At 43.6% G+C, this 24,750-nt stretch overlaps 2 protein-coding genes across 2 annotated transcripts in view; one reads left to right on the plus strand and one right to left on the minus strand.

Annotated features, from left to right (window-relative positions):
- Window positions 1-230: 230 nt before the first annotated feature.
- On the minus strand, window positions 231-7,598 carry LGALSL (galectin like). The gene is made up of 5 exons (XM_060168642.1): window positions 7,101-7,598; window positions 6,239-6,310; window positions 6,010-6,098; window positions 5,179-5,356; window positions 231-3,334 (listed from the first exon to the last, which is right to left on the minus strand). The coding sequence occupies exons 1-5, from the start codon at window positions 7,134-7,136 to the stop codon at window positions 3,191-3,193; spliced, it is 519 nt and encodes a 172-aa protein (XP_060024625.1). The 5' UTR covers window positions 7,137-7,598; the 3' UTR covers window positions 231-3,190.
- The window catches only part of LOC132531090 (uncharacterized), a 54,305-nt gene continuing 35,965 nt past the window's right edge, over window positions 6,411-24,750 (plus strand). The window contains exon 1 of the mRNA XM_060168643.1: window positions 6,411-6,975. Coding sequence (XP_060024626.1) covers window positions 6,557-6,975 — 419 coding nt within the window. The 5' untranslated portion in view covers window positions 6,411-6,556. The remainder of the gene's footprint in view (window positions 6,976-24,750) is intronic.

Below are 24,750 nucleotides of genomic sequence, written 5' to 3' on the forward strand. Positions count from 1 at the left end.
TGCAAATTATACTTTAAAAGAACCCATTGCACACACAACATGAACTCATTAGGTCTCTGAGGGCCCTCAGACACTTTCCTTCCCTTGATCAGTTTATTAATGTTGGCAACACACAAACAAGTGGTCTTGGAGTGTGTGCGTGAAAGTGAGGGAGGATTGCTCTACCATACGGTCCATGCTAAGTACATTACACCCTGTGCCAAATTTAGCACCTTATAAACTGGAAACCCTTTTGTAGAAAATTCCTTTATTATAGTGCAAATAACTTTCAGCAGTGACATAATAATGTAAGAACACATTTAGCAACATTTTACACCACGCAGTAAATAAGAAAGTGTTTCTTCGAAAATATGTCATCATAGGAACATTATTTCTACATTGATAATGTAGCTGGAAAATGCCAAGGCTGTTTCTCTCAAGGCAACAGGGCTCCCTCCCTCTTTTTGGATATTTGCTTTTTAATACAAATGAAAGGACTTGCCATTTTAACAAATCACCAATAATTCTAAGAGTCATCTCTTAGGAGGTTTTGAACTGAGGTTGGCAAGATATGAAATGGGGTTTCAAATTAAAAAAAAAAAATTAAGACAATTCTGGGATAGCCCAGAAAGTAGAAGTCACTTCTATTAACTTTTAAGTAGATATATACATTCACTCCAATTTTGATGCAGAAATGAACAGATTGTCTAAAGCCTGCCTATTATTCCCCCAGAGCCTGATTGTTATCTATGTTCCTTGGTTTTGGTCATATTGCAAAATTAGGGCTCTGGTCAGAAATAACACCTTACATACCCAAATGCTTTCCTGTGAAGCTTAAAATTGCACTTTCCATCCTGAATTCCCACCTTAGACCTCGCATGCTGATGAGAGGATGTGAACATTGTTTCCAGTTTACAGCTAATGATTAGTACAGCTGGATTAGCCCCTTGCTAATTTAACTATACCTGAATCAAATCATCACATCATTTAGATTAATTCCAGTAGGCTTAACCAAGAGGTTCCCCATACAGAAATGAAGGGTTAACAGTGAATCTTTACATTAGGCTGCTTAAGGGCTTGGCTGCTAACCAGTTAGCTGATAGGTAGAGAGAACAGTGTCAGTTCCAAACAGTTACACTCCCAACTCCTCTAGTTTCCGCTGAATTATGCAGTGGGTGGGAATGGATGGCCACTCAAAGGAAACCTCCTGTGGGGGTCTTCCACCATAAGGAGAATCAAAACCCCTACCAATATATTTCAGGGTGCCCTCTAAGTCTCTCTACAAACACACATCAAAACCTAGTGGCTCTACAAGCTAATCACAGGCTCAAAAATAGCCGGAGCCACAGAACAGCCCTCCTGGCTGAATATGGCTGCTTAACTCAGCTGGTACATATAGCTTTTCAATACTCAGCCAGCCTTGTTGGATAAAGCATCTTCTTATATAACACAGTGGAACTGTGCTAAACAGTTTAAAAGTTGAGAAGAATCCAAATATATCACCTATAAAAAATTCATGATTTTAGTTTGCTTTTTCTTAGACTTTGGTACCGAAACACTGTCTACATTCTCGACACATGAATATGACATGGTCACTTCAGTGCCTCTGCATGTTGTGTAAAGAAACTCAAAAGCAAAGCAGGAGAAGGACGTGTCATAACAAGACGCAGTATGCTCTACAGACAAAACCTAAATTATATATAAATACACACCCCACCCCAGCACCCCCTCTTCTCCCCACCAGCTGACCAAAGCAATGCCAAGGGTCCTTCTCTCCAGGGCCAGTAGAGTTTGTGAAATCCAGCACCCAGGACTCCAACCATCCCTTGCTGTGCGGTGACATCTGTATCACTGCAGGCTTCTCCTAGAGACTCCCTGCTGTCTAACCAGTTCCACAAGTACAGGGAAACACCTAAAGCTTAATTGGGAGCATTCACACTATTGGCTGGACTCAAAGACCTAGAGTCCTGGGAGTTAATTTTTCAGATAAACTAACTGGATCATTTCCTAATTTGGATCCTGTCTTATCCTAATATCTCAGCAGAGCCAACACAGTAGGAAGCACCCTCTACTCCGAAGCTCCAAAGGCATTGCTTAGGGATATCAGTGAGGGTCACATAATAAAAGTGATACAATGAGCTAACAGCTTAAGTTGATATAAATTATTTCCGGGTAAGTTATTTGGGGCCATTTGCTTCTGCTTTCCATTGCATTCCAGAATCATTTTCATACTGTACTTTCAAAAGTTTATATAATAGTCATTTAAAAATTGTCTATGCAATCACTTCTTACGTGTTTTCAATTAGCTTAATAACAACTTAACGAGCTATTATGTAGGTCTAGGGAAAAGTAGTTAGTCTTAAGGAAGCCAATACGGTGCTAATTCACAGTAAGGAGAAAAAGCAATGTAAATAATCATCAATAACTTGAAAAGCAGTCTTATGAAACGTTGCAAAGCTTTCCCAAAAGCACTTACAGCAATTTATATCAAGATATCCTAAGTTTAGGGGTATGGAGGATAAGACTCAACTCTTTAAGGTAGAAATTCACCTTTATCATGATGGAATAGGTAATTTTCCCCCCAGACCTAAGATAATTGTACATTCAAAAGTTCGTAACTTGCTGTTCTTGAGACATTAATCATTCTCTCATACACTGAGTAGAAATAAATAACTACAAGAAAGCTTTAAAAATCTGAATTAACATTATGCTGTGCAACAAAACAAAACAAAACAAAACAAACCTTGAACAACCTACATTCTATGTTAAATACCCTGACTAAAATGTCGGTTGTGCTACACAATTCCACTTCAGTGCAGAAATGAGTTGACTTCTGTGTACCGTCTTTGTTGTTGTTGTTGTTTTAAGTCTTTAGCACTTTTGTTCTAAACATCAGCTTTGAAACGATGAATAACTTACTACCAAATCACAAATCCAGTTCAGTTTAGTCTGAATAAAATCCAGCGTAAGCGTATTACTTTGTTCTGGAAATAATGGCTCGGTGTCTTTGTTCCGACAGCTTCCTAAGGGCAAACCACCGTTGAAGTCATTTTGGGTTTAAACCGCACAGAAAGAAGAGACAGTGAAGTTTCCCTTTTCGTTTTTGTTTTCTTTTTAAGTCTTCAGATCTTGCTAGGACACTTCTTCCAGACCAACAGTCATACAGTTGTGGCACCTGATGCTATCTGAAACAGACGTGGTTTAAACAACGTCAGCCAAGCTTAGTGATCTGGAGGTCCCCGTTTATCTTTATGGTGTCGATTGCAGATAACGTTTGAATGCGGTGGTAAAAATCAAAAAGTTGGTGTCCATCCACAAACACTCTGAAACGTGGGTGCTCACAAAGGATTTCCACCTGGAAGAAACAAAATAATAACCTCAGTTCATAATTTCAATGAACCCTGCTGGGGAAAACGAACAAACAGTACTTCATTTTGGAGAAAGGCAACATCCTCAGTGGTTCTCAAACATGGGAGTGCACTGGGATCATACAGAAGGCGTGTTAGAACACAGATTGCTGGACTCCACCCACCAAAATTTCCATTTAGTAGGGCTAGGGTAAGGTCTAAGAATGTGCTTTTCCATCAAGTTCCAAGATGATGCTGGTGTTGCTAGAATAAGGAACACACTTTGTGAAGCACTGCTCTACACTATTCAATGTCCTTTAAAGATTTAAAATTGCTTTACTCTTTCTCCCTTCTCCTTGCATGCCAGAAAGTGATGGAAAGTGGCAGAGATTTATTTATACGGCACTTAATGTCTCCATCCTCATCCCCTGAACAATTCTATCCCACCTTCAGAGAAGCCCCTCGCAAAGCAGAACTGGTACCCATTAGTAGCATGTAATAATAGTCTAGACACCCCTAAACACTAAGCAGAGAGAAGGTTACACAGTAATTACCATTCGACCAAGGATGTGTAATTAACAAGGCCTTGCTAAGCCAAACAGAAATACTGATTCCATATGGTAAAAGCTTTTTCTTCCTCCTTTTTTGAAACTTAAGTAATTCACCATAGAGTTTAATCATTGGTTCTGTGCTATGTATTTATTAAAAGCATTTGTATTCATCATGCAAGGAGAGACTCCGTATGTGATATTAGTCACATTTAATTCATATTATTACTAAAATTATATCACCAAGAAGGGGTGATTTCATTTCAGTTTTGTTGTTGGGGAGCACTATTCCTCCTGGCAGAAGCTTTGGTTACTCACACTCACGAGCTCTGCATTAAGATTCACCAGTAAGAAACTGACACAGTTCAGGGGAGCCTCAGGGTCATTACCATTCTAGAGAAGGGTAGGGGTGTCTTCCCCAGGCTACAATTAGAAGGGCAATTAGTCTCTATTCTATCATTGATGTGACAGTCACGGATTCTTGCTTTCCCAGACTGTAAGATGGGAAGAAAAAGTATGACTTATTCATAGGCCCCTGTAAATTTTTAGACGAGGAGCAACAGGTTAAGGGTAGTTCTGCTTTGTTAGGTGTTTATGCAACAGGGAGCTTTTAACTGGGTTGTCATTATTGTGATGTATGTTAACAAGGTGTAATGTAGACACTTCATCACCAGGTCTGACATGTCAGTAAATTCTTTCCTAACACATTACTGACTTGCATCTCTTACTTGGTATTGTCCTTCATAGAGGAAGGTGCTGCTAATGCTGCTTGATTGAAATGGAAGTTTGGGCTGTGCTTCCTGTCTGACAGATAGTGGGGAGCAAATCTATACTCATCCAGGCCCAAGGGAAGGAATCTGTCAGCCACAGAGACTGTGACAGTGAAACAGACTGAGGCTACTTAACCCAGAGAGGGAAACAAGGACATGACTAAGTCCTCACTAGCAAAGGGAACAAGAGAAAATAAAATGATAATCAACTAGATTCTTAAAAAAAGACATAACTGATATGGTTTGGTGCTACTTAAAGGTTGAGAAAAAAATGAGGAAAATTCTAGATACTTATTATTATTTATTAATCAAATATATTTTGGGACAGGTGTCTATTATATGCCTAGTACTATGTTAAATACTACATAGAAAAGTATTTATTTTTAACAATATAGACATGTAAATATGGGTTTATTTACACATATTGGCTAAATAGAATTGCAAAAATTCTGGCTTAAAGTGTTCTTGGCACATACTAGATGAGAACATCACCATCCTGCCAGTGGTTGGAGCGGAAGCACTCGAGGCACTCACCCTGAATGGTTGGTCTGGGATGAATGGGAAGTAAGGGATCGCTGACTGTTCTTCACCCCTTTCCCCAGATATACAAGAATTTCTGAGTAGCTGCCGATCTGTGAACACAGCTTTGAGTTCAATTGCCACATCGGCGGGAGGATCCTCCGAATCACCACAGGTCAGGCTGATGGCAAAGCTGAAAAGAAAATCATCTCACTTATTCACGGTTGAGCAAAACAACATTAACAATGACCCAGGCTCCCATTTCCTTCTTCTTCTTTGGATTTGTCAGCTTTTAATGGGCCACTACTCTTCATATGGGGGCAGGCGTTGGGGGGTTTAGACTATGGAGAAATAGGATTACAATCAAACTGGTTTGTTATCCAGAGGAGGCCCTGGTGAAAACTTCAGTGGAGAACTAACTGTAGACATTTCATATACCCCAAACTACCCACACATCTGTGTCTTAATCCATTTCAGAAGACTCAAAAACAGCCCCATTAATTGACCAGGGGAAACGATATCTCGTAAAGTTTGGGTCTCATTTATATTGATAGTTCTTACTCCAAACACCATATTTGGAAAAAAAAAAATCCTTTCGCCTCCCTAAGGGTCAAAGAGAAAATGATGTGGGTCTATATTTATAATCTCTGATATAAATAGCTGTCTAGAGAAATGATGGCTGGGATTCATACACATTCTTTTCATGGGAACATAGTACTTTCTTGGCACTTCAAACTAGCAACACTGGCCACAGGGGTGGGAAGAGGAGGGGCAGTAAACCACAACAGGAGTGGGCAGGACCTTGTAACTGCCTGATAGGTCTAGGTGACAAGGACTCTGCCTTACCTCTCAGGGTTGAGGTCTACGATGCCCATCACTAATACCTTCTTGCCTGGTCTCATGCCACCTTTAATGTGCCCACAAAATGGCACGATCTGCAAAGGATGAGAGGAGAAACAGAAAGTTTACAGCCTGTTAGGGAAGAGCCAAGGCCTCAGATCCTTAGGACCTGACCTAAGGAAAGAAGAAAGAAGAGGGTACAGGCAGACACAGAGCACAGAACAAAATCATTTACCAGTCGTGGGAAGTACACGTCGGCTTGAACTGGAGAGCCCAAGGAGTTGTTTAAATGCCCATCATCTAGTTTCTAAAAATAGAAGCACACAGATTGGCTTTCCAAAAGCTTTTGGAGGGGGGTGTTAGAGGGAGCGGGGAAGAACCTACACATATCTGGAGGAATCCAGCAGTCCTCCATAGAACACAGGAAGCCTCTGCAAAAGCTCCCACCTCACAGCCCACTGAATAACCGCATAAACTCCCGGAACAAAACCCGTCCTTTCCACCAGGTAGCTAAGCCTCTGATGATCCTCAGACCCTTCAGATCTAGATCAAAATGAAGGTCGAGGCCCACTGGGGAGCCAGAGCCCCGCGCCGAGGGAGGGAAGGCCCCTCTCCAACCGCAAACGCCCATGGAACCGCCGTCGCCCAGGCCTGTCCTCGGGGACATGGCTGGAGTGCAGCGGCCGCGCTCAACTTCTCTCGCGAGCCCCTGGCGCGGACCCATTTCCAAGGGGGAAATCCCCGGAACGGCGCGGGGCGGGCGCGGGGCGCGCGCGCCGGACACACACAGGCGCACACTCACACGTGCAACATGCACACACCTGGCCGGAGGCTGCACAGCGCGGAGGGAACTGTCGGTCACCCCCCACCCCACGGGCCGCCCCCAACACCTCCCCTCAGCCAGCGGCCCTCCAGCTGGGGCACCCCTCCGGCCCCTCACGTCCGCCGCACACAGCCGGCTCCCGCTACCAGGTACTGGGGCGCCTTCTCACGCGTGGGGCGCGGGGCTGGGCCTCTGCCGAGCCGGAGCCGGAGCCGGCGAAGGGGCCGTGCGGGCTGCGGGAAGGGGGCGCCTCGCGTGTCCCCGCCGCACTCACCACCACTGCATCGCTGTCGGCCACCGACCCCGCCATCTTCTCGCGCAGCGCGGCGGGGTGCGCGGCTGGCGGCCGGGCGGTGGGGGACGTGGGACACGGCGCGCGGGCTGGGCTTCAGAGGCGGTCCTGCGCCGGGCGGGGGCGCGGGTCCGAGACTGGCTCGTGCGCGCACACACACACGGGCGCGCGGGCGTGCACTCCCGGGGGCCCGGCGCCGACCCGGCTGGCGGGGCCGGGGGGAGGGGAAGGAGAAGGCGGAGGCCGGGAAGGCGGCGCGGGCCCAGAGGTCGGAGGTGGCCGCCGCAGCCCGGACCGCGCTGACGAGTCGAGGCTGCTTTCTTCCTCGGGGTGCTGCTGCCCGAGGAAAAAGGAGTCGAGGGTGCGCCGTGCTGGCCCTGGGCTGCATTTAAAGGCTGCCGGAGCCCGGCTGGGGAACCGGGAACAGGGCGGGGAGCCGGCTGGGCTGCAGCGGCTTGCTCAGCTTGCCCTGTCCCTCGGCCATTGGACGGTGGCAGGAGGCTGGGGCGGGAGGGACTGGCCTACCAGGGTCGGGGCGTGCGGGAGGGCGGGCGCCCGGTCGACACTCTTCGGCGGCAGGGTGGGTGGGGCTGGGGCCTGCCAGGTGACAGGTGCTGGTGACATCACCGCTCCTCCTCTCCAGCCACCTCCCCGCCTTCCTTCTCAGGTTGTGTCTTGGGGCAGGTGGGACAGTGGAGGGCGAGGTCAAGGGAGGATTGGAGGTGGAGGTGATATTCCAGAGTTCGAGATTTCTTTCAGAGAATGCCAACAAAGAGCGAGGAAAGATTCATTCGGCTTTCTAGGGTAGAAAGATAATGAAAGGCTTGCATAAATAAATATTTGACCTAAAAGCAGGAGGCAGAGAGGACTCACAGTAGGGACTTTTATATTTATACAGGAGATGTACAGAACACACCTCCCTCCCCTGTGGAAAGATGGGCAAGTCTGGGGGTCCCTGGAGGCTCTCTCAGGCAGGGGTCTGGTTAAGTCTTACCAAATTGAACTGGGCACAGTGACTGCTCTCAGAAAGTCTTCATTGGGCCGATTTTTACAAGTCACCTGTCCAGTCTAGGCTAGTGAATTTCACACTGAAAATCTCCTGATATCCTTTGTGGAGTAATTCCTAGGGGGTCCACCTCTCTTTATTCCAAGGCACAAATTCCTTTATGGCGTTTCCACAGTAGGACGATTATGTAACTTCTCAGGTAAAGCTGTATCAACATAGCCTCTATTAGGTGACATCTTGGCTTAAACATTCCATTGTGTGAATCACCCTGGTGTTTTATACTAATAAGCAGGGAGCATGTGTGACCTGCTGCAATCCCAGAGGGGCCCTCAGAGGCTCCCTTCCTGCCACTGTTGCTGGCTGTGTGGCCTGGAACATCACTGAGGCTTTTGTGTCTTAGCTTTCCCTTTATGGACCAGAGCTAATCATGGTAATCTCAGTTGAGTAGGGAGAATTACCTGCACACGCTTGTAAACCAAAGTCATATCCTTTGTGTGCTCTGAATTTGAGTGCAGCACAAGTGGCTCACACTTTTGCTCTTGTTTACCAGTCTTAGCTCAAAATCATACCTTATTGATTATTTTAAAATGTTAGGCAGTCATAGGAAGCAACTGACATTTTGAAAGCACACTTTGATATATCTCAATTTCTGAGAGTTTGGTATAGGGGACACTCATTGAAGTATTTTTTTGTCATTAGCTAAGCTAAGAGTGACAGAATACATCATGGTGGTTAAAGAACGTGTGCCCTAGGTTCAAATCCTGGCTCTACAATTGACTAGCTGGGTGATCTTGGACGTGTTACTAAACTTCTCCGTGCCTCAGTTTCTTCATCTGTGAACCAGAGATGACAGCAATGATGACAATAGTGCCTATCTTGTGTTATTAGGAAGATTAGGTAAATTGGTTCCTGTACCTTCCTTAGAATAGTAGCTGGCACTTAGTAAGCGCTACTCTTCATATGTACAAACATCTTGAGGGCTTGCCATGTACCAGGCACTGGGGAATACAGGGGGGACATTTTTTTGTGCTTCTACTTTATTATTATTTTAAAATTGTTTTTTAAATTGAAATATAGTTGATGTACAATGTTGTATTAGAGTCAGGTGTACAGCAAAGTGAGTCAGCTGTTCTTTTTCAGATTCTTTTCCATTTTAGGTTATTACAAGTTATTGAATATAGTTCCCTGTGCTATACAGTAGGACCTTGTTGTTTATCTATTTTAGATATATTAGTGTGTATCTGTTACTCCCAAACTCCTAATTTATTCCTCCCTACCCCTTTCCCCTTTGGTATCCATAAATTTGTTTTCTATGTCTGTGGGTCTGTTTCTGTTTTATAAATAAATTCATTTGTATCTTTTTCTTAGATTCCACATATAAGTGATACCATATGATATTTGTCTTTCTCTGTCTGACTTACTTCACTTAGTATGATAATCTCTGGGTCCATCCATGTTACTGCAAATGGCATTATTTCATTCTTTTTTATGGCCGAGTAATATTCCATTGTATATACATAACACATCTTCTTGATTCATTTATCTGTTGATGGACATTTAGGTTGCTTCCATGTCTTGGCTATTGTAAATAGTGCTGCTATGAACATTGGGGTGCATATATTCTTTTCAAATTAGAGTTTTTATCTTTTCCAGATATATGCCCAGGAGTGGGATTGCTGGATCATATCGTAACTCTATTTTTAGTTCTTTAAGGAACCTCAGCGGGGATTTTTTTTGTTGATCTTACATTCTAATGGCAAAAGGCAGTTAATAAACACATAAATATATAATATGTCAGGTGGTAAAAGTATTAGAAAAAAATAGTAAAGCAAGTAAGGTGAAAGAGAGAGGTAGGAGGTGGGGCGATGCTCTTTACAGTGTTATCAGGGAAGCCACCTATGGTAGAGTGAGTTTGAGGACATCTAATGGGAGGGAGGGAGTGGGGGAGGCATTTGGAAGTCTGGAAGAAGAGGTTGCTGGCAGAGGGAACTGCAAGGGCAAAGTCCCCAGGGTGGAGTAAGGGAAGAAAGTGTTGGGTGCAGCTGGGGTGCAGAGGCGGAAGAGGTAAGTAATTAGAAATGGAATAGGCCATGTAGACACTGCGAAGATTGGCTTTTCCTTGGGAGAGGTGGGAAGATATTGGAAGTTTCTGAGCAAAGGAGTGACATAGCTTGCCTTCTGTTGTGGATGTATCCCTCTGGCTGCTGTGTGAAGTGGTCTCTGTGAGGAGGGCAGTGTGTAGGAGGCAGGTAGAAGCAGGACTTAGGAAGCTCCTGCAGCAATCCAAGCAAGATATAATGGTGGCTTAGACAACGGTGGGAATGATGAAGATAAGAGAAGCTGTGCGCCCTTGAAAAGTCCTAGCCATTGTCATTACATAGCTCTGAGAGTTCAAATTGACTTCTAAGCCTCAGTTTCCTCACCACAAAATTAAGAGGTTGGGCTCATTCATCATTCCTTCTTAGCTCTTAGAAAGTTCTGGGGCTTCCCTGGTGGCGCAGTGGTTGAGAGTCCGCCTGCCGATGCAGGGGACACGGTTCGTGCCCCGGTCTGGGAAGATCCCACATGCCACGGAGCGACTGGGCCCGTGAGCCATGGCCACTGAGCCTGCGCGTTCGGAGCCTGTGCTCCGCAACGGGAGAGGCCACAACAGTGAGAAGCCCGTGTACCGCAAAAAAGCTGTGTAAATGCCACCTAAATTTAAATGGTAGGTGCTGCTGAATGAAAATAATCTTGGGTTGAATCTTTCAATAAGTGGTTTTGTAGGGTGAAGAATAACCCTTTGATTTACATTGTCAGTGGAGTTGAAGATACTTGGATTGCTTGAGATGTTCTTTACATTCCTAAAATTCTTAATTTTAGGAATGTAAAGAACAGGAAGGTACTGAACCTGCCCAGAACATTTTAAACTGGAAAATTGCCTTTTATTCCAAAAATGCTTTGTTCCTTCTCAGTCATTCTATAGAATAGTTCATTTTCAATATGGAGAGCAGGGAGAAAGCCTAAATGAATTTTTTGTTATAATTAAAGCTGAGCAGAGTCAGACTACCCCTGACAGGGAAATTCATTAGCAAATAAATGAATTATAGAGCTTGAATTTTTAAAAAGTTGTAGAGAGAAGGACAGGCAAACTTTGCTCTGGGCTTTGATTATGGGCATTTTTGTCTAAAAAACATTAACCAAGATTGTGACCCTTTTATGAAATGCAACAGTGAACTGTATTACTGCTAGAAACTACTAAAAAGGCTAAAGAAAGTCAGCATCGAAAAAGAAATATACACAGGTCTTTGAAGATAGACTTTGCTAAATGATCTTCCCAGATGAAAATAGTAGATCACGTCCTTCTCTCCTTCCCATTTAATATGTTTTATTCAAATGTAGGCATGCAGAATTTCTAATACTGTGGGGAGAATATGGCATTGACGTCAATTCGGCAGCCATGTTATGAGCATTGTGCTGTGATACCCTGGACCAAGAAGAGATATATGAAAATGCATGGGTCTTGTCCTGAAGAAGGTCACAACTCACTCTGGGGACCAATGTAGAATGCAGTGGGTAAGATAATAAAGGCCTCAGATCTACAACCTGAGCACTGAGCGGGGAGAGTCACTCCCATTGGGAGGATTAAGGCAGCTGTCTGGAGGAACTGGCATATCTCTGACCACAAGCACGGCAGCCCCTTCCACCATCCCACCAAAGCAAGTCTGCAAAGACTGCACAGCAGCTCTATTCGTGGCCCGAATTCTAAACGCACTCCGCCTGGTCTGGTCACCAGCTGAACCCCTGTTTCCAGAGGCTGGTTTTGTCTCCTGCCCTGGTCCGGGTAGATATGTGCCTTCTTCCTTTACACTGTGACTGTGGGCCCGGATCCCCGAGGCCTGCCTTTGACTTTCAGACCACTTGTTTTCTGCGTATATATACACATTGGCAGCAGCAGGGTTTCTCGTCCTCAGTGCTATTGATATTTTAGGCTGAGAAATTCTTTGTGGTAGGGAGCTGTCCTGTGCATTGTAGGATGTTGAGCACTAGATGCCAGTAGCTGCTCCCCGGAAATGGTGACAGCCAAAAATTCCTCAGACATTGACAAGTGTCAAATGTCCCTGAGTGGGGTGGGGAAAACTTGCCCCCAGTGGAGAACCAGTTATCTAAAAGGTGCTTTAAGATTCCTGTTACTCATATATATGATATGAAATCCATCTGATCTAATCTGGAGTAGAAACCTGCACATCAGAAACATTTGCCTTTTTATTTGGCAAGTCATTGCTTCCTGATATTATGGGAGCACTTTACAAATGGTTCCACAGAGAACCCCCTACAATGAAGGAGGACCTGTGAGGACCCCTGTGGATGTAGCTGGCAGCTCAAAATGTCTGTAATATTGAGAAATTTGTGTGACTTTTGCACTCTGTTCAACAGTATCGCCATGTTTATTTTTGATATAAACATAATGTGCTCCCCACACCCATAAATACAGCAAAATTAAAGCATCTAAATGTTTACCCTGTTCATCTTGTGGCTTGATTCCCTCCCTGCCCCAGACCCCAGAAGGTGGCTACAGCCCACTTTGAGGAAAAAGATAATGCACCATTTCACGGGCTGGTCAGGCTTTCATCTCTTCATAATTGTTTTCATCAGGCCAGTCTCTGCTCAGGATAAATATTCACGTAGGCAGAAAATATACAAACTCAGCATTCTTTGGTTACCTCGTTAGGTAGGAGGTCAAATAGTTATCAAGCTATTTTTCTGTATTTCAGTACATGATTAAAGTTCTTAATTATTCTAGGAACTATGGTCACGGTTATCAAATATTATTTTAGACACACACACAAATTTGTGTTGTACCAGTGTAATTAGGGGACAACCATAAAACTTGGCAGTCAATGCCAGTAGCTAACATTTCATTATTTTCAGTTTATTTATGAGGAAGCTAGAACCAGACTCCTGCTTGCGTTTTAATTACTTAGCACAGGAAGGACTGATTGCAGAAAACCTCCAGACTGAAAAGGGTACTAATGAGCCCATTTCCCAGGAGGAGTTCAGGGCTTCAAAGGTATGCACTGCTTCCTACCCTGGGGATGTCACTGTGGGCCCTTTATCATGTCTGAGATGTCGCAGGAGCGCACCCCGAGCTGGCTTACTCCTGTGGAAGGTAGCAAGAACCCTCGCCCAGAAAGAAGCACAAAAGAATGCTGCTTCCAGTCTTTGGAACTGGCAGCATGAATGAAAGATATTTTAAGATACAGGGCTTTGTGCTGGGACTGAGAGCCAAGGATGTGCTTCTGTGCCTCCTCTCCAGCCTTACCTTTCAGCAATTCCAAGAGGCAGATCTGTGCTCAGCCAGCCTTGTACCAGTAAGGAATGGGACAGACCTACGTGGCGGAGCCCCGGGCCGCATTTCACTCTTCTCATTATGCTTGATGTTTCTGTTTTCATCTGCTGGTTTATAGTCCTCCTTTTTATTGCCTCTGTGATTTTACTTTCTTGGTGTCCAGTGGCGTAATGGATTTCTTAGTTTGGTAGTTTCGTGGAAACTCGTGTGGCTTGGCTGCGTGGAAGGAGACGAAGATTCAGAATTAACAGTCTGCTGGAAATCCTGACTAATGGGCAGGAAAACTCAGGAGTCAGGCTGCCAGGTGGTCATTTGATTTTTAGAGGAAATGTGTTTGAGTGACACAGATTTCTAGATTTCTTAAAAGGTGAACCACACAGAGAAGGGATTAACACAGACAGCTTCTGAACAAACCACCATCCAGGAGGGACCTGGGAATTTACGCTTGGCATCCAAATTTGACTAACCAAAGAGATTCAGAGAAAACAGACTTCATTTATTTATTCAACAATTCTTTATTGAGCTGGGCTCCATTTTAGTTGTGATTATGATCTTTTTTACTTTCTTAAAAGAGGCCCAAACAACCATATACATATTTGGACTTAAAATACTTGCCCTCCTTTCCCATATGAGTTTCTTCAGGGCATCTCTACTTCCTCATATTGTAGATTCCTCCCTGCACACTGCCTGTTCCATCTGACAATATTCAGAATGGGTCTAAGAGCTCCGCTGCCAACGTGGCAGCATAGCCTCAAAAATAAATATAAAGTGTTTTGAATTCAGAGGCTGGTTTAATTCCACCTCCAAATGATTAATTTATTCCATAGAGAAAGATTAATTAAAGAGTTGAAGAAAAAAAAAGAGTTGAAGAAAATATTCTAAATTGCAGAAGTTCAAATTGGTAATCTACACTGATTAAACTCATCACATTTCATTCATTCACAACCTTGGCCTTGGTTGGCTCAGTGTTACTCTTAAACTTAAGAATTAATCGGAACTCTATAAATTCAGGGGGCTTTGGGGTTAGGCATGATTTTTCAAGATTGCCTGGTGTGTGTTTGTGTATGTGTATGTGTATGTGTGTGTGTGTGTGTAAGGCCAGTTGGAGTGGGGAAGGAGGGAAAATTCCACCTTTTCTTAAAAGCCAATCCCACCAGGAATAGATAAAAGTAACTTCGGGGGCTTCCCTGGTGGCGCAGTGGTTGGGAGTCCGCCTGCTAATGCAGGCGACATGGGTTCGTGCCCCGGTCCGGGAAGATCCCACATTACGCGGAGTGGCTGGGCCCGTGAGCCATGGCCGCTGAGCCTGCGTGTCCGGAGCCTGTGCTCCGCAACCGGAGAGGCCACAACAGCGAGAGGCCCGCGTACCGCAAAAAAAAGAAGGAAAAAAAAAGTAACTTCGGGAGAGGAAGCAAAGTCGTTGTCTGTGCTTGTTTTTGATTCCATTGATTTTAATGCCAGCAAAAACTCCATCAAGAGAAGAACCTCATACTTTTTTTTAGATGAGTGAGGCAGAGATACAAGTATTAAATTTTTATTCTTTGACACTTTCTCTGCTAACAGGGGTTCTCCTTGACACTGGTCTGGAATCTTCCCTCACACGACTCGATTCCCGGCCAGTTATGCCCACTTTAGACATCAGCCTTATGGGCACTTTCCCCAGTAATGCCAGCTTCTCCCCTCGATAGGCTCCCCCACTTCATTGCCAGCCCAGACTCCTCCCCACTCCTTCCATTCGCTCTGGGCTCTCCTCTTGGGCAGACTCCTCCTCCACAGCATGTCTTCAGTGAGTAGACTCTCACGAGCCTGAAAGAGAAAATTTAAAACAGATAAACAGATTGCTTTTACAAATGGTCCTTCTCTGGAAGGCAGGAGTTGCTGTTTTTCAGGAGGCCAGTATGCATCGTTTTCTCTCTTAGTCACTGTTGACAGACTGGTGCCATAGCCAGGACAGGCCAGAAAATGTGTCATTCATTTCAAGCCAAAGTGATACAGCTAACAGTTATTCTAGAGAAGCTACAACTAACGGTTGGCTTTAGATGATTTATACAGATTATCCAATGTCAGGTGATATTCTATAATTAGAAATAAGAAGGGATGAGCTTAGTGAGAAGAGAGGATGGGTGGAATTTCTAAGTATGCGAAGGATGGGTGTTTCTTTAGGTCTAGTGGATGGTTTTAATCTACAATGTCGTTTATTCTCAGTGCCCTGATAGCAGCTTATAAAACAGCCACAGTTCACCCAAAAGCCCTTAGAAATTACTACACAGTGCTAAAATAAGGCATCGCCCAGGAATCTGAGAGTACCCACATCTTTTGTAAACTGTAATTCAACTCCCTTCTTCAATGTTGAGTTCATGTTAAGGCAGCATGGTCTCTTAAAAACATAAATCATGTACCATCAACCCTTCTTAAAATCACCTGGTGAGGGCTTCCCTGGTGGCCCAGTGGTTGAGAGTCCGCCTGCCGATGCAGGGGACACAGGTTCGTGCTCCGGTCCGGGAAGATCCCACATGCAGCGGAGCGGCTGGGCCCATGAGCCATGGCCGCTGAGCCTGCGCGTCCGGAGCCCGTGCTCCGCAACGGGAGAGGGAGAGGCCGCAACAGTGAGAGGCCTGCGTACCGCACAAAAAAAAAAGGAAAAAAAAATCACCTGGTGGGTTCTCATGGTATTTAGGATGAAACCCTAATTCCTTTCCATGGCTTTTAAGGCCCTGTGGGGTCTGGCCCTCTTTCTCCACCTTCTCTTGGAGGCCGTGCTCCTCTCCCTTGCTCACTCTCTTAAGCCAAAACTGGCCTCCGTGGGGTTTTCCCAACAGCCGAGCACACTCATTCCTCAGGGTCTTTTCACTTGCTGGTCCTCCTGCCTGGAGCGTGCTTCCCCAGGCACTTTTTTGGTTTCTTATTCTTAAATTCTTCACTCAAATGTCACCTTCTGTGAGAAACCTTCCCTCATATACGCCCCTGCCAGGGTTCTTTTAGCGCATCCTCATCTTCTCCACTTCTTACCTCAGTCTTTAATTGTCTTGTTTATTACCTGGTGTGATCTTTCCATATCAGAGGGTAAGAGCCTTGAGAGCAGACTCTTGTCTTTCTAATTCATGAAGTGAAGTGAAATTGGGAGCAAAGATTTATTGACTGAATGAATGAATTAATGAATAATGCACAGCCACACATCTGCAGATGAAATAAAACCTCAGAGCTGTTGAGGACTCCAGGGTCCCAAGGCCAGAGTCCACTCATTTCCCTGTTACACAGCCTGAGAACAATCCTCTTTGGGTTGACATATAAAGACTCTGCCCTGAGATGTCCTTTCCACCACTGAGGAGTCTTGATTCTAGATGCCATATGGGTTACATATAAATTCGTCCTAGACATTAGGCAAGGTTTTTGACCCTAAAGTTTAAATGTTAACTTATAAAAATGAAAAGTTGAATTGGTAAGATCAAGTACAGGAAAGATAATAGTGAAAAAAAAAATCCCAAAGCACAAGCATAGCAATGTCAATAGCTTTATTAGCAGTATTATTGTTTCCTCATCCTGATTAGATAGACGCTTAGGCTCTTTAAAGTAACCTGATATTGAACATTAACTATAGCTTCTTCTCTAAGAGGGGTGAGCAATGAAGGTGCTGCCTTTCCCGATTACTTATTTAATTTTATTTAACAAGCACTTGTAGAATGTTCATCAAGCTCCAGGTACCTTTCTAAATACTTGACAAATGCTGTCTCGGGTTGAGTTCATTGGAAGCTATAGTGGAGACAGAGTTTGGGGTGTAAGGTGCTTATTAGGGATTAACACCTTTGAAGAGGAGGCAGAGAAAGCAAGAGGTCAAACTGCACTACAGGCTCAGGGAGTCTGGGAACCAGGCAGGGACTTGAGGCATGTGCTGCCTGTCAGAGTGTCCTGCATGGGACTGGAATGGCCTGCCTTTCTACCCCCACCTCGTTCAGGCATCAAATGTGGGCTCCCCCAGGAAGGGCATGGCCTTGGGCAAGGCTGCTGTGTAGCGGAGGCACACTGGAGTTGCTGAGAGCTGGAGTTTGTCTGCTTCCCATCCTCCCTGCTTCTGGGCAGCAAGTTCTCCCTTGAAGTGCACCTCTGGGTCTGCTCAAATATTAACTCATTTAACCCTCGTGATAACCCTAAGAGGTAGGCCCTTTTATTAGCCCCATTTTACAGATGACAAAGCTGAGGCATGGAGAAATTAGTTCACTTGCCAAACTAGGTCAGGTAGCAGAGCTTAAATTTGACCCTGGAAGTGTGGCTTCAGAATCAGAGTTCTTAACTGCTCAGCTATTCTGTCTGAGCTGTTGCTTCATAGAAACTGTTGATGATAGCCTAAGAATAATAACAGTGACAATATTGGTTGTTATTTAGTTATTTCTAAGGTAGTGTGTGCATGCGTGTGTGTGCGCGTGTGTTTGCCTCGTATTGGTGCATTTCTTAAAAACAGCATCAAAAGAATGATCATTTTGGGTTGCCTACCGTATTTGAATATGAAATCCTGCCTGTAAAAATCTAAGTATCCAGACTAGATGCTGAGGGGTAATGACTGGGTTTGAATTCCAGTACAAGGTAGCCTGTGCTGAAATTCTCATGTTGGCCTGGAAAAGGCCAACCCCTTTGGAGTTTAGGTCAAGAGAATTGAGTAGATGGAAGAAAAGCTGTAAAATACAGGGCAAGGCCAACCAGTTCTGTGCTCTGCCAGTCACAGGAGTGAGGTGTTAGTTAGATAAGGGCCTGAGGGAAAAGCAGGTGACACCTTGGGAAGAAGGTAAAGAAGGAGAGGGGAATTTAACATATGTGAGCAGGGTGGGCCCGGAGTGCTCTTGAGAGGGTCTGGAAGACAGTCCAACACTGAGAAGAACCAGGAGGGCCGAAGAGGAGGTAAAAGGAGTCCAGGCTGCTCCTAGAAGGGAAAGAGAAAACCCAGTGGCGACAGAACATTTTTTCCATCCCTGTTTTTGGACTTATACATATACATGATCTTTTAAAGATATTTAAAAACCATTTCCCACTTTACATAATTAGATTTCTTAGTTCTAAAGACCAGGCTTAGGTAAGGAAGGAATCCAAGGATGACAAGTTTTATTTTGGATGATGTAGAATACATATTTCCCCCGATTTGCAATTCTCTTTTTGTCTGTAAGAGTCCAGGCAATAGAAGTCATTATCCTTTAGACTTTTCATTCCAGTGGGATTAACTGGTTTCACATTCTTTTTCTGAAGTTTGGTGAAATCCCCTCTTTAAACACAATAGAGAAATTCTGTTTTAACCCCTCACTATCTTTATTTGTATATAAAAACATGTTCCAAAAGGCTGGAACAACATCTTGGTATTAAGGGCTCTTTGCAAAAATAGTCAGCAGGGATAAAATTCAGCAACAGGACATGTAAACTTCCCAGCAGACCAAATGTGTCCTCTGAGCCAGAAGGATTAAAGGATTCTACCTGGGATATTAATAAAGGTCATTCTGGCTGCTGAACTGATTACGTCGCTATTGTTGACCCTTAATGTTAACAGGTTTTTTTCCCATGTCACATACTCTATCTATGGATATTTCAACACAGTTTGCCCATTTTCGTAACACATAATGCCGTCTTAGAAACTTACTCTGCAGCCCACAGAATAACAATGCTCTAAATAATTCACAAAGCAAAGCAAATATGTAGATGTTAAAAAGTAATTTACAACTGCAGGAGAAATCCCTGGCGGTTCAGTGGTTAGGACTAGGTGCTTTCACTGTCACAGGCCGGGGTTCAATCCCTGATTGGAGAACTAAGATCCCACAAGCCGCGTGGCTCAGCCAAAGGAAAAAAAAAATGTGATTTACAACTTCAGGAGAACTCACGATGCCAAGTACGGTTCTTGCTTAGAGTACATACTCAAACTCATCTATTACGCTGTGCCAAATTGGGAGGATTTGTATCTGGAGCATAGTATATTTCTAACGCCATCCTCTTGAAAATGAGCATGGTTTCAGAGAAACTTAGTTGTTTCCTGGAGTTAAATGGTTTGTATTTGGGTCGGGGGACAAATAACTTCTTTCTGAACTCCAGGATTTTATTGAAGAACGTTTTCCCCATACACGACAGGCTTTATGAAGGCAGAAGCAGGAATAAGTGTGGAAGGTCAACCGTTGAGTGGTAGGGATTGGAGTGATGGGAGGGAGAGGAGATATCTTGGAATTCTTCATGCTCCCTATTGACCCTTTGACAATTCTGACTTGCCTTTCTGCGGTCATTTCTCAGCTGGGCATCGTGCATGGGGCCCAATGAAAATAAGCCCTATTTTAGGGAGCACTCAGAAGGTGGGTTGTTTTAGGACATCGAGGTGCCTGTATTCAATCTTTGGACACTGCATTTGGAATCCACTTCTTCTAGGACATCTGTCTCTTCCAGAAGCTGAATTCAGTATCAAAAAGTGATCTATTTCATAGACTATACTCACCAGGAAAATCAGGACACATTCTTGTGAAAAATCAAAGCATTTGACTATTTAGAGGTGAAATTGCTTGATTATAGGGTACTTGCATCTAGCAGTTTTATAGGTGCCGCTGGGCCAACTAAATACATTTTCTGCTCTCATGTGTGGTGCATCTCCACTCAGCTGAACCAACCCTAGGATAAATTTATTTTCTTCTTCTAAAAAACAAAGACAGAATGCAACATCCAGGTCACCAAAATTCAATCTCTAAAAGATATTTGGTCACAGATAGATCTAAAATCAATTCGATGGGCATCTGATATCGACCCTTGGCCCTGTGCCTCTCCCCTGTGATGCAAGCCACACACACACACACACACTCTTCAGCCTGGTGTTGTCCTAGAATTAACTGTACACCTCTTTCATGAGATGACATTCAAGCCACACAAAGCAAGGTCAGTGAGTGCTGGAAGGGAAAGTGAGCATGGTTCATAAAACCAAGAGGCACTTATCATTTAACAAGATTAACAAGTGCTGTTGAAAAGAGCTACCCGGCCTGAGTCACAGAGGGAGAAGGATGCCAGCTCAATTCTCTGGGCTTGGCTGTCACACCACATGAGTGCAAAGCTCCTGAAAGCCTTGCATGAAACTGCAATAAAGCAATTTGGAAAATGATTGTATCTTTTTTTTAAAAAATAAATTTTATTTATTTATTTTTGGCTGCGTTGGGTCACACAGTGACAGTTCGTTGCTACACACAGGCTTTCTCTAGTTGTGGCGAGCGGGGACTACTCTTTGTTGCGGTGCGCGGGCTTCTCGTTGCGGTGGCTTCTCTTGTTGCGGAGCACGGGCTCTAGGCACGCGGGCTCAGTAGCTGTGGCTTGCGGGCTCTAGAGCGTAGGCTCAGTAATTGCGGCACACGGGCTCAGTAGCTCCGCAGCATGTGGTATCTTCCCAGACCAGGGATCGAACCCAGGTCCCCTGTGTTGGCAGGTGGATTCTTAACCACTGCACCACCCAGGGAAGTCCCAATGAGTGTGTCTTTAATGATTATTTCTTTGGGATCTTTACAGAAAGAATGAGTCGTTCCTTTTCACTGGCCCAGTTATTTGCTGTTAACATTTCTTTTGTCTGCCTTGTTAGGAAGTTATGTCTGAAGCTTGCCCAAATTCTTAAATCCAAGTCATTTAATACATGGTCAGCTCACACTGGACTCTTTTAAAACATCTTCTACTAAAAAACTATAGTGGATTCAGTAACAGCAAGGTAAGGAAGACAGTTCTTCCCCTCTTCATGCTGTGTGTCAATGCATGAATTAGTGGTATTCACTAAAAAACTTGTCACTCAAATGTCTATCAATCTTTTTGTCCCTGGGCAAAAGGAGTTCTTCCAGATCAGCTTTTATAACAACTTCAATTTTCAGAACACACTATGCTTTATGTTTCGTTTGCTGAAAGTTTATTTTAAATGTTTAGTGACTAGAAGATCTCAGGAATGTTCAGTAATCCTTATGTAAGCAATTTGCTAAATGTTATATATAGAGAAGGAACTCCTGAAGATAAGCTGGGTGTGTGTGCACATTGCAATACAGGCAGGTAAATAGAACCACACATTTATTTAGATGCTTTTTAGATGCCTGATTTTTGGGGTTATATCCATATAGAGATTACAAGAACTTTGCCTGCTGGTGCAGGTAGCTTGGTGCTTCCTTTACATCAGACACTTCCCACTGATTACCTAATATCTATCCCCCCTTTTTCTCCTTTCCTTACAAAAAGAACCTATTTGAGGTGAGCGGCTACTTGCCAGCTATAATGCTCTATTCCCCAGACTTCCTTGTTGTCAAGGTAGTCATATAATGTCCGTGTGATTTCAGTGGAAGCCTCATTGATGGGGCATTCAGAAAAGCCACTGTTTTCCCCATAAAGAGCTGGCCAGTGCCTTTAGTTCTTTGTTCTCCCTCCTTCTTTCTTACTGGAGCATGGACATAATGAGGGCAGAAGCTACACGCTAATCATGGCAGAGCAGAAAGTTAGGAGGAATCTGGTCCTTGATGGAATCAAGGACCCTTGGATGGCTAACCTGGAGTGCCATCCCCGCAATTTTTATGTAAGGGAAATAAGCTGCTTGTTTTAGGCACTGTAATTTGATTTCTGTTTCACGTGATGGAAGCACTCATACACGTTGCCTAATTTCCTTATCATGGGTGCTTCTCTAAGGAGCCTGGTTCGAAACAAGGGTGGCTCAGTTGTCCCAAGAAGTCACTGCATTTAGGGTTTGAGGGAGATCAAATTTCAAATATCCTGAGGATTTGATTAACCACGAGAAAGAAAGAAAACTCTGAAATTCCTCTTTTAATCCTTAAGTTGTTTTCAGTGGTCCCTGTGACCCAGAAGTCAAGGAGTTATTTGTCTGATGGTCTCAACTTTGCAGAGATTGAATGGAAGAAGATAACTTTATGGAGTCTGTCTGAGTAACTCCTGGTAATATTTATGTCATTATTTCCCAACAATCCAATAAGTTTCTCTAGTAAACAAATAAGAATATCAAGGACAAAAGTCAGTTCCATACCCTGCAGCACCAAATAATCAAGACTTCCTTAGTGTGTACACATTTGTGAACGTGCACGTGAGCGTGTGTACACATGCATCGTGGATACCATTTTTTGGTATAGAAGGGAAACCTGGCCTTTTTTTTCTAGTTAAAGGTCAGTTTAAATTGCATAAACATACATTTTAGTTTGGTAAGTAGAAATGGGCCTGTGATTGAGAGGACAAGAACCCAGAGTGGTGGACTTCTGTTTGACTGTCATGATAAAGCCCTTTCTACCTCAAGAGAGAAAGAACAAGATGTGTTGATAGAAGAGTGAATGGTTCATTCTGGGTAGGGTATTTGGAAGCTGTGCGTGGCAAGGCTGGAAAGGCAGACTTGCGTTTGACCACAGGCTGACTTGGGCCAGGTTCAGGAGTTTGGAATTCATCCCGTGCTAGCCTTTCCCAAAGGCTTTCTTAGAACCCTAGAGCAATGAGATGTTTCGCAAAAGAAAGGTTCCATGGTCAGATACATATATCTCTCCTTGAACATTCACAATGTATAATTGTTTATTAAAGGCTGAGAAGTTCTGCTTTAAAGGAACAGGACTCCTCCCACCCGCCTTCCGTCATAACACCGGATAGCAGGAAGGTGCTGCCGGGGCAGTGGGGAGCCATTGGAGTTCTTGAATAATGTAAGCAGATGCTTTAGAAACATTTCTGAAAGCAATGTACAACCTGGATCAATATTTGGGGAAGAGGGTGCTTCAAGAAAAAACTAGAGGCAAGGAATCAGTAAGTCAGGCGCTCCTCAACCTGTCTACATATCAGAATCACTTGGAGATTAAAAAGAAATTCCCAACTTTATTGTACCTCGAAGGGTTCTGATTCAGTAGGTGTGCCTTGGGCCTGGGAATATGTGTGTATATGTACTTCTGATGCAAAAACTAGTGAATTTATGAGTCCAAACAAATTGTGAGGATTATGACAGTCCAGTTGAAAGTTTATGAGACCAGCACTTGGAGAGAGGCAGTGGGAATAGGAAAGGTGGGGAAGGATGCAATAAGCAAAGTGAGGCCAGAATCTACGTGCCTTGGCAAGTGATGGAATGTGAGGGAGGAACAGGGAGGAATTCAAAGAGGTTTTACACCTGGGTCACTGGGGAGAATGATGGTATCATAATGGAGGTTGAAGGTTAGGGGGTAAGAAAGTACTTTGAAGGTAGAGGATGCTCTGGTCTTGGATGTGTTTAGGTTGAGACGCCAACATATGTGAAGGCCTACCAGGCAGTTGGAAATTCAGGTTTCAAATGCAAGAGAACGAAGGGGTCTGGATCTACAGAGAGATGGAGTTACAGCTCTAGGGATAGTTCAGTGTTCTAAGGGATGAAGTCTAAAGAGGGGGAAAGCCAAGAATAGAACTGTGGAAATGCCTTCATTCCAGGCTCATGCTCTTGGGATTCAACAGGGATGGTCAGAGGAGAACAGTCAAGAACTGTACTGTGAAAGTAGGGGAAGAAGGCCTGTAGAAGGGTGCATTGGGTCAGGGGCCAGATCTTATAGCAAACAGTGCTACTGCAGGCTTTATGGCTGACTCTCTGCTCCACTTCTTATTTTCATGGTGTTCTTGAGCCAGTTTACTTAACCTCTCAGGGCCTCAGTTTCCTCATGTATGAAATGAGGATTACATTGCATCCATGCTATAGGTAAGTGCCAAATGTAATACCATGTAGTATGGTATATAATGGTGTATAATAGAGTATATTATATTACTGCAATACATACTATATTGTATACATATTATTATCTTAGTGAGGTATCCTTTGACCCCTTAAAAATTAGTTATATAGACAAAATCAGTGAAATGAAGAAATACTCAACCATAATTCTATCATCTTAAAAATCAATTCTTTTTATTTTAATGGTTCCATTTTAGTCCTTGATCACATGTATTTATCATTTTACATAGTTATAGCATCATTACAGTTTTGAAGTATGCTTTTGAACTTAGCATTATACCCTAAGAATTTCCTCTCATTTTTAATTTTCTTATCATTAATTTTCTTAATTATCATTTTCTTTACTCAACAGTTTTTCAATCAGTAGACATCTAAGTCATTTCCAATCTTGTTTTCTGCTTTATTTTAAATAATTATCTAAGTAACTTAAACATTAATATAGCCCTTTAATTTTTATAAATTATCTCCTCTTAGATGAACTATCAGTGGCAGAATTATTGTGTCAAAGGGTATGAACAGTGAATGATTTTCAAAATATGTTGCTGAGTGGCTTTGTAAGAGTTGTATCAATTAACACAGTTTCCAGGGGTTATACCTG

Source organism: Lagenorhynchus albirostris, chromosome 13, assembly GCF_949774975.1.
Source record: "Lagenorhynchus albirostris chromosome 13, mLagAlb1.1, whole genome shotgun sequence".
Taxonomy (NCBI): domain Eukaryota; kingdom Metazoa; phylum Chordata; class Mammalia; order Artiodactyla; family Delphinidae; genus Lagenorhynchus; species Lagenorhynchus albirostris.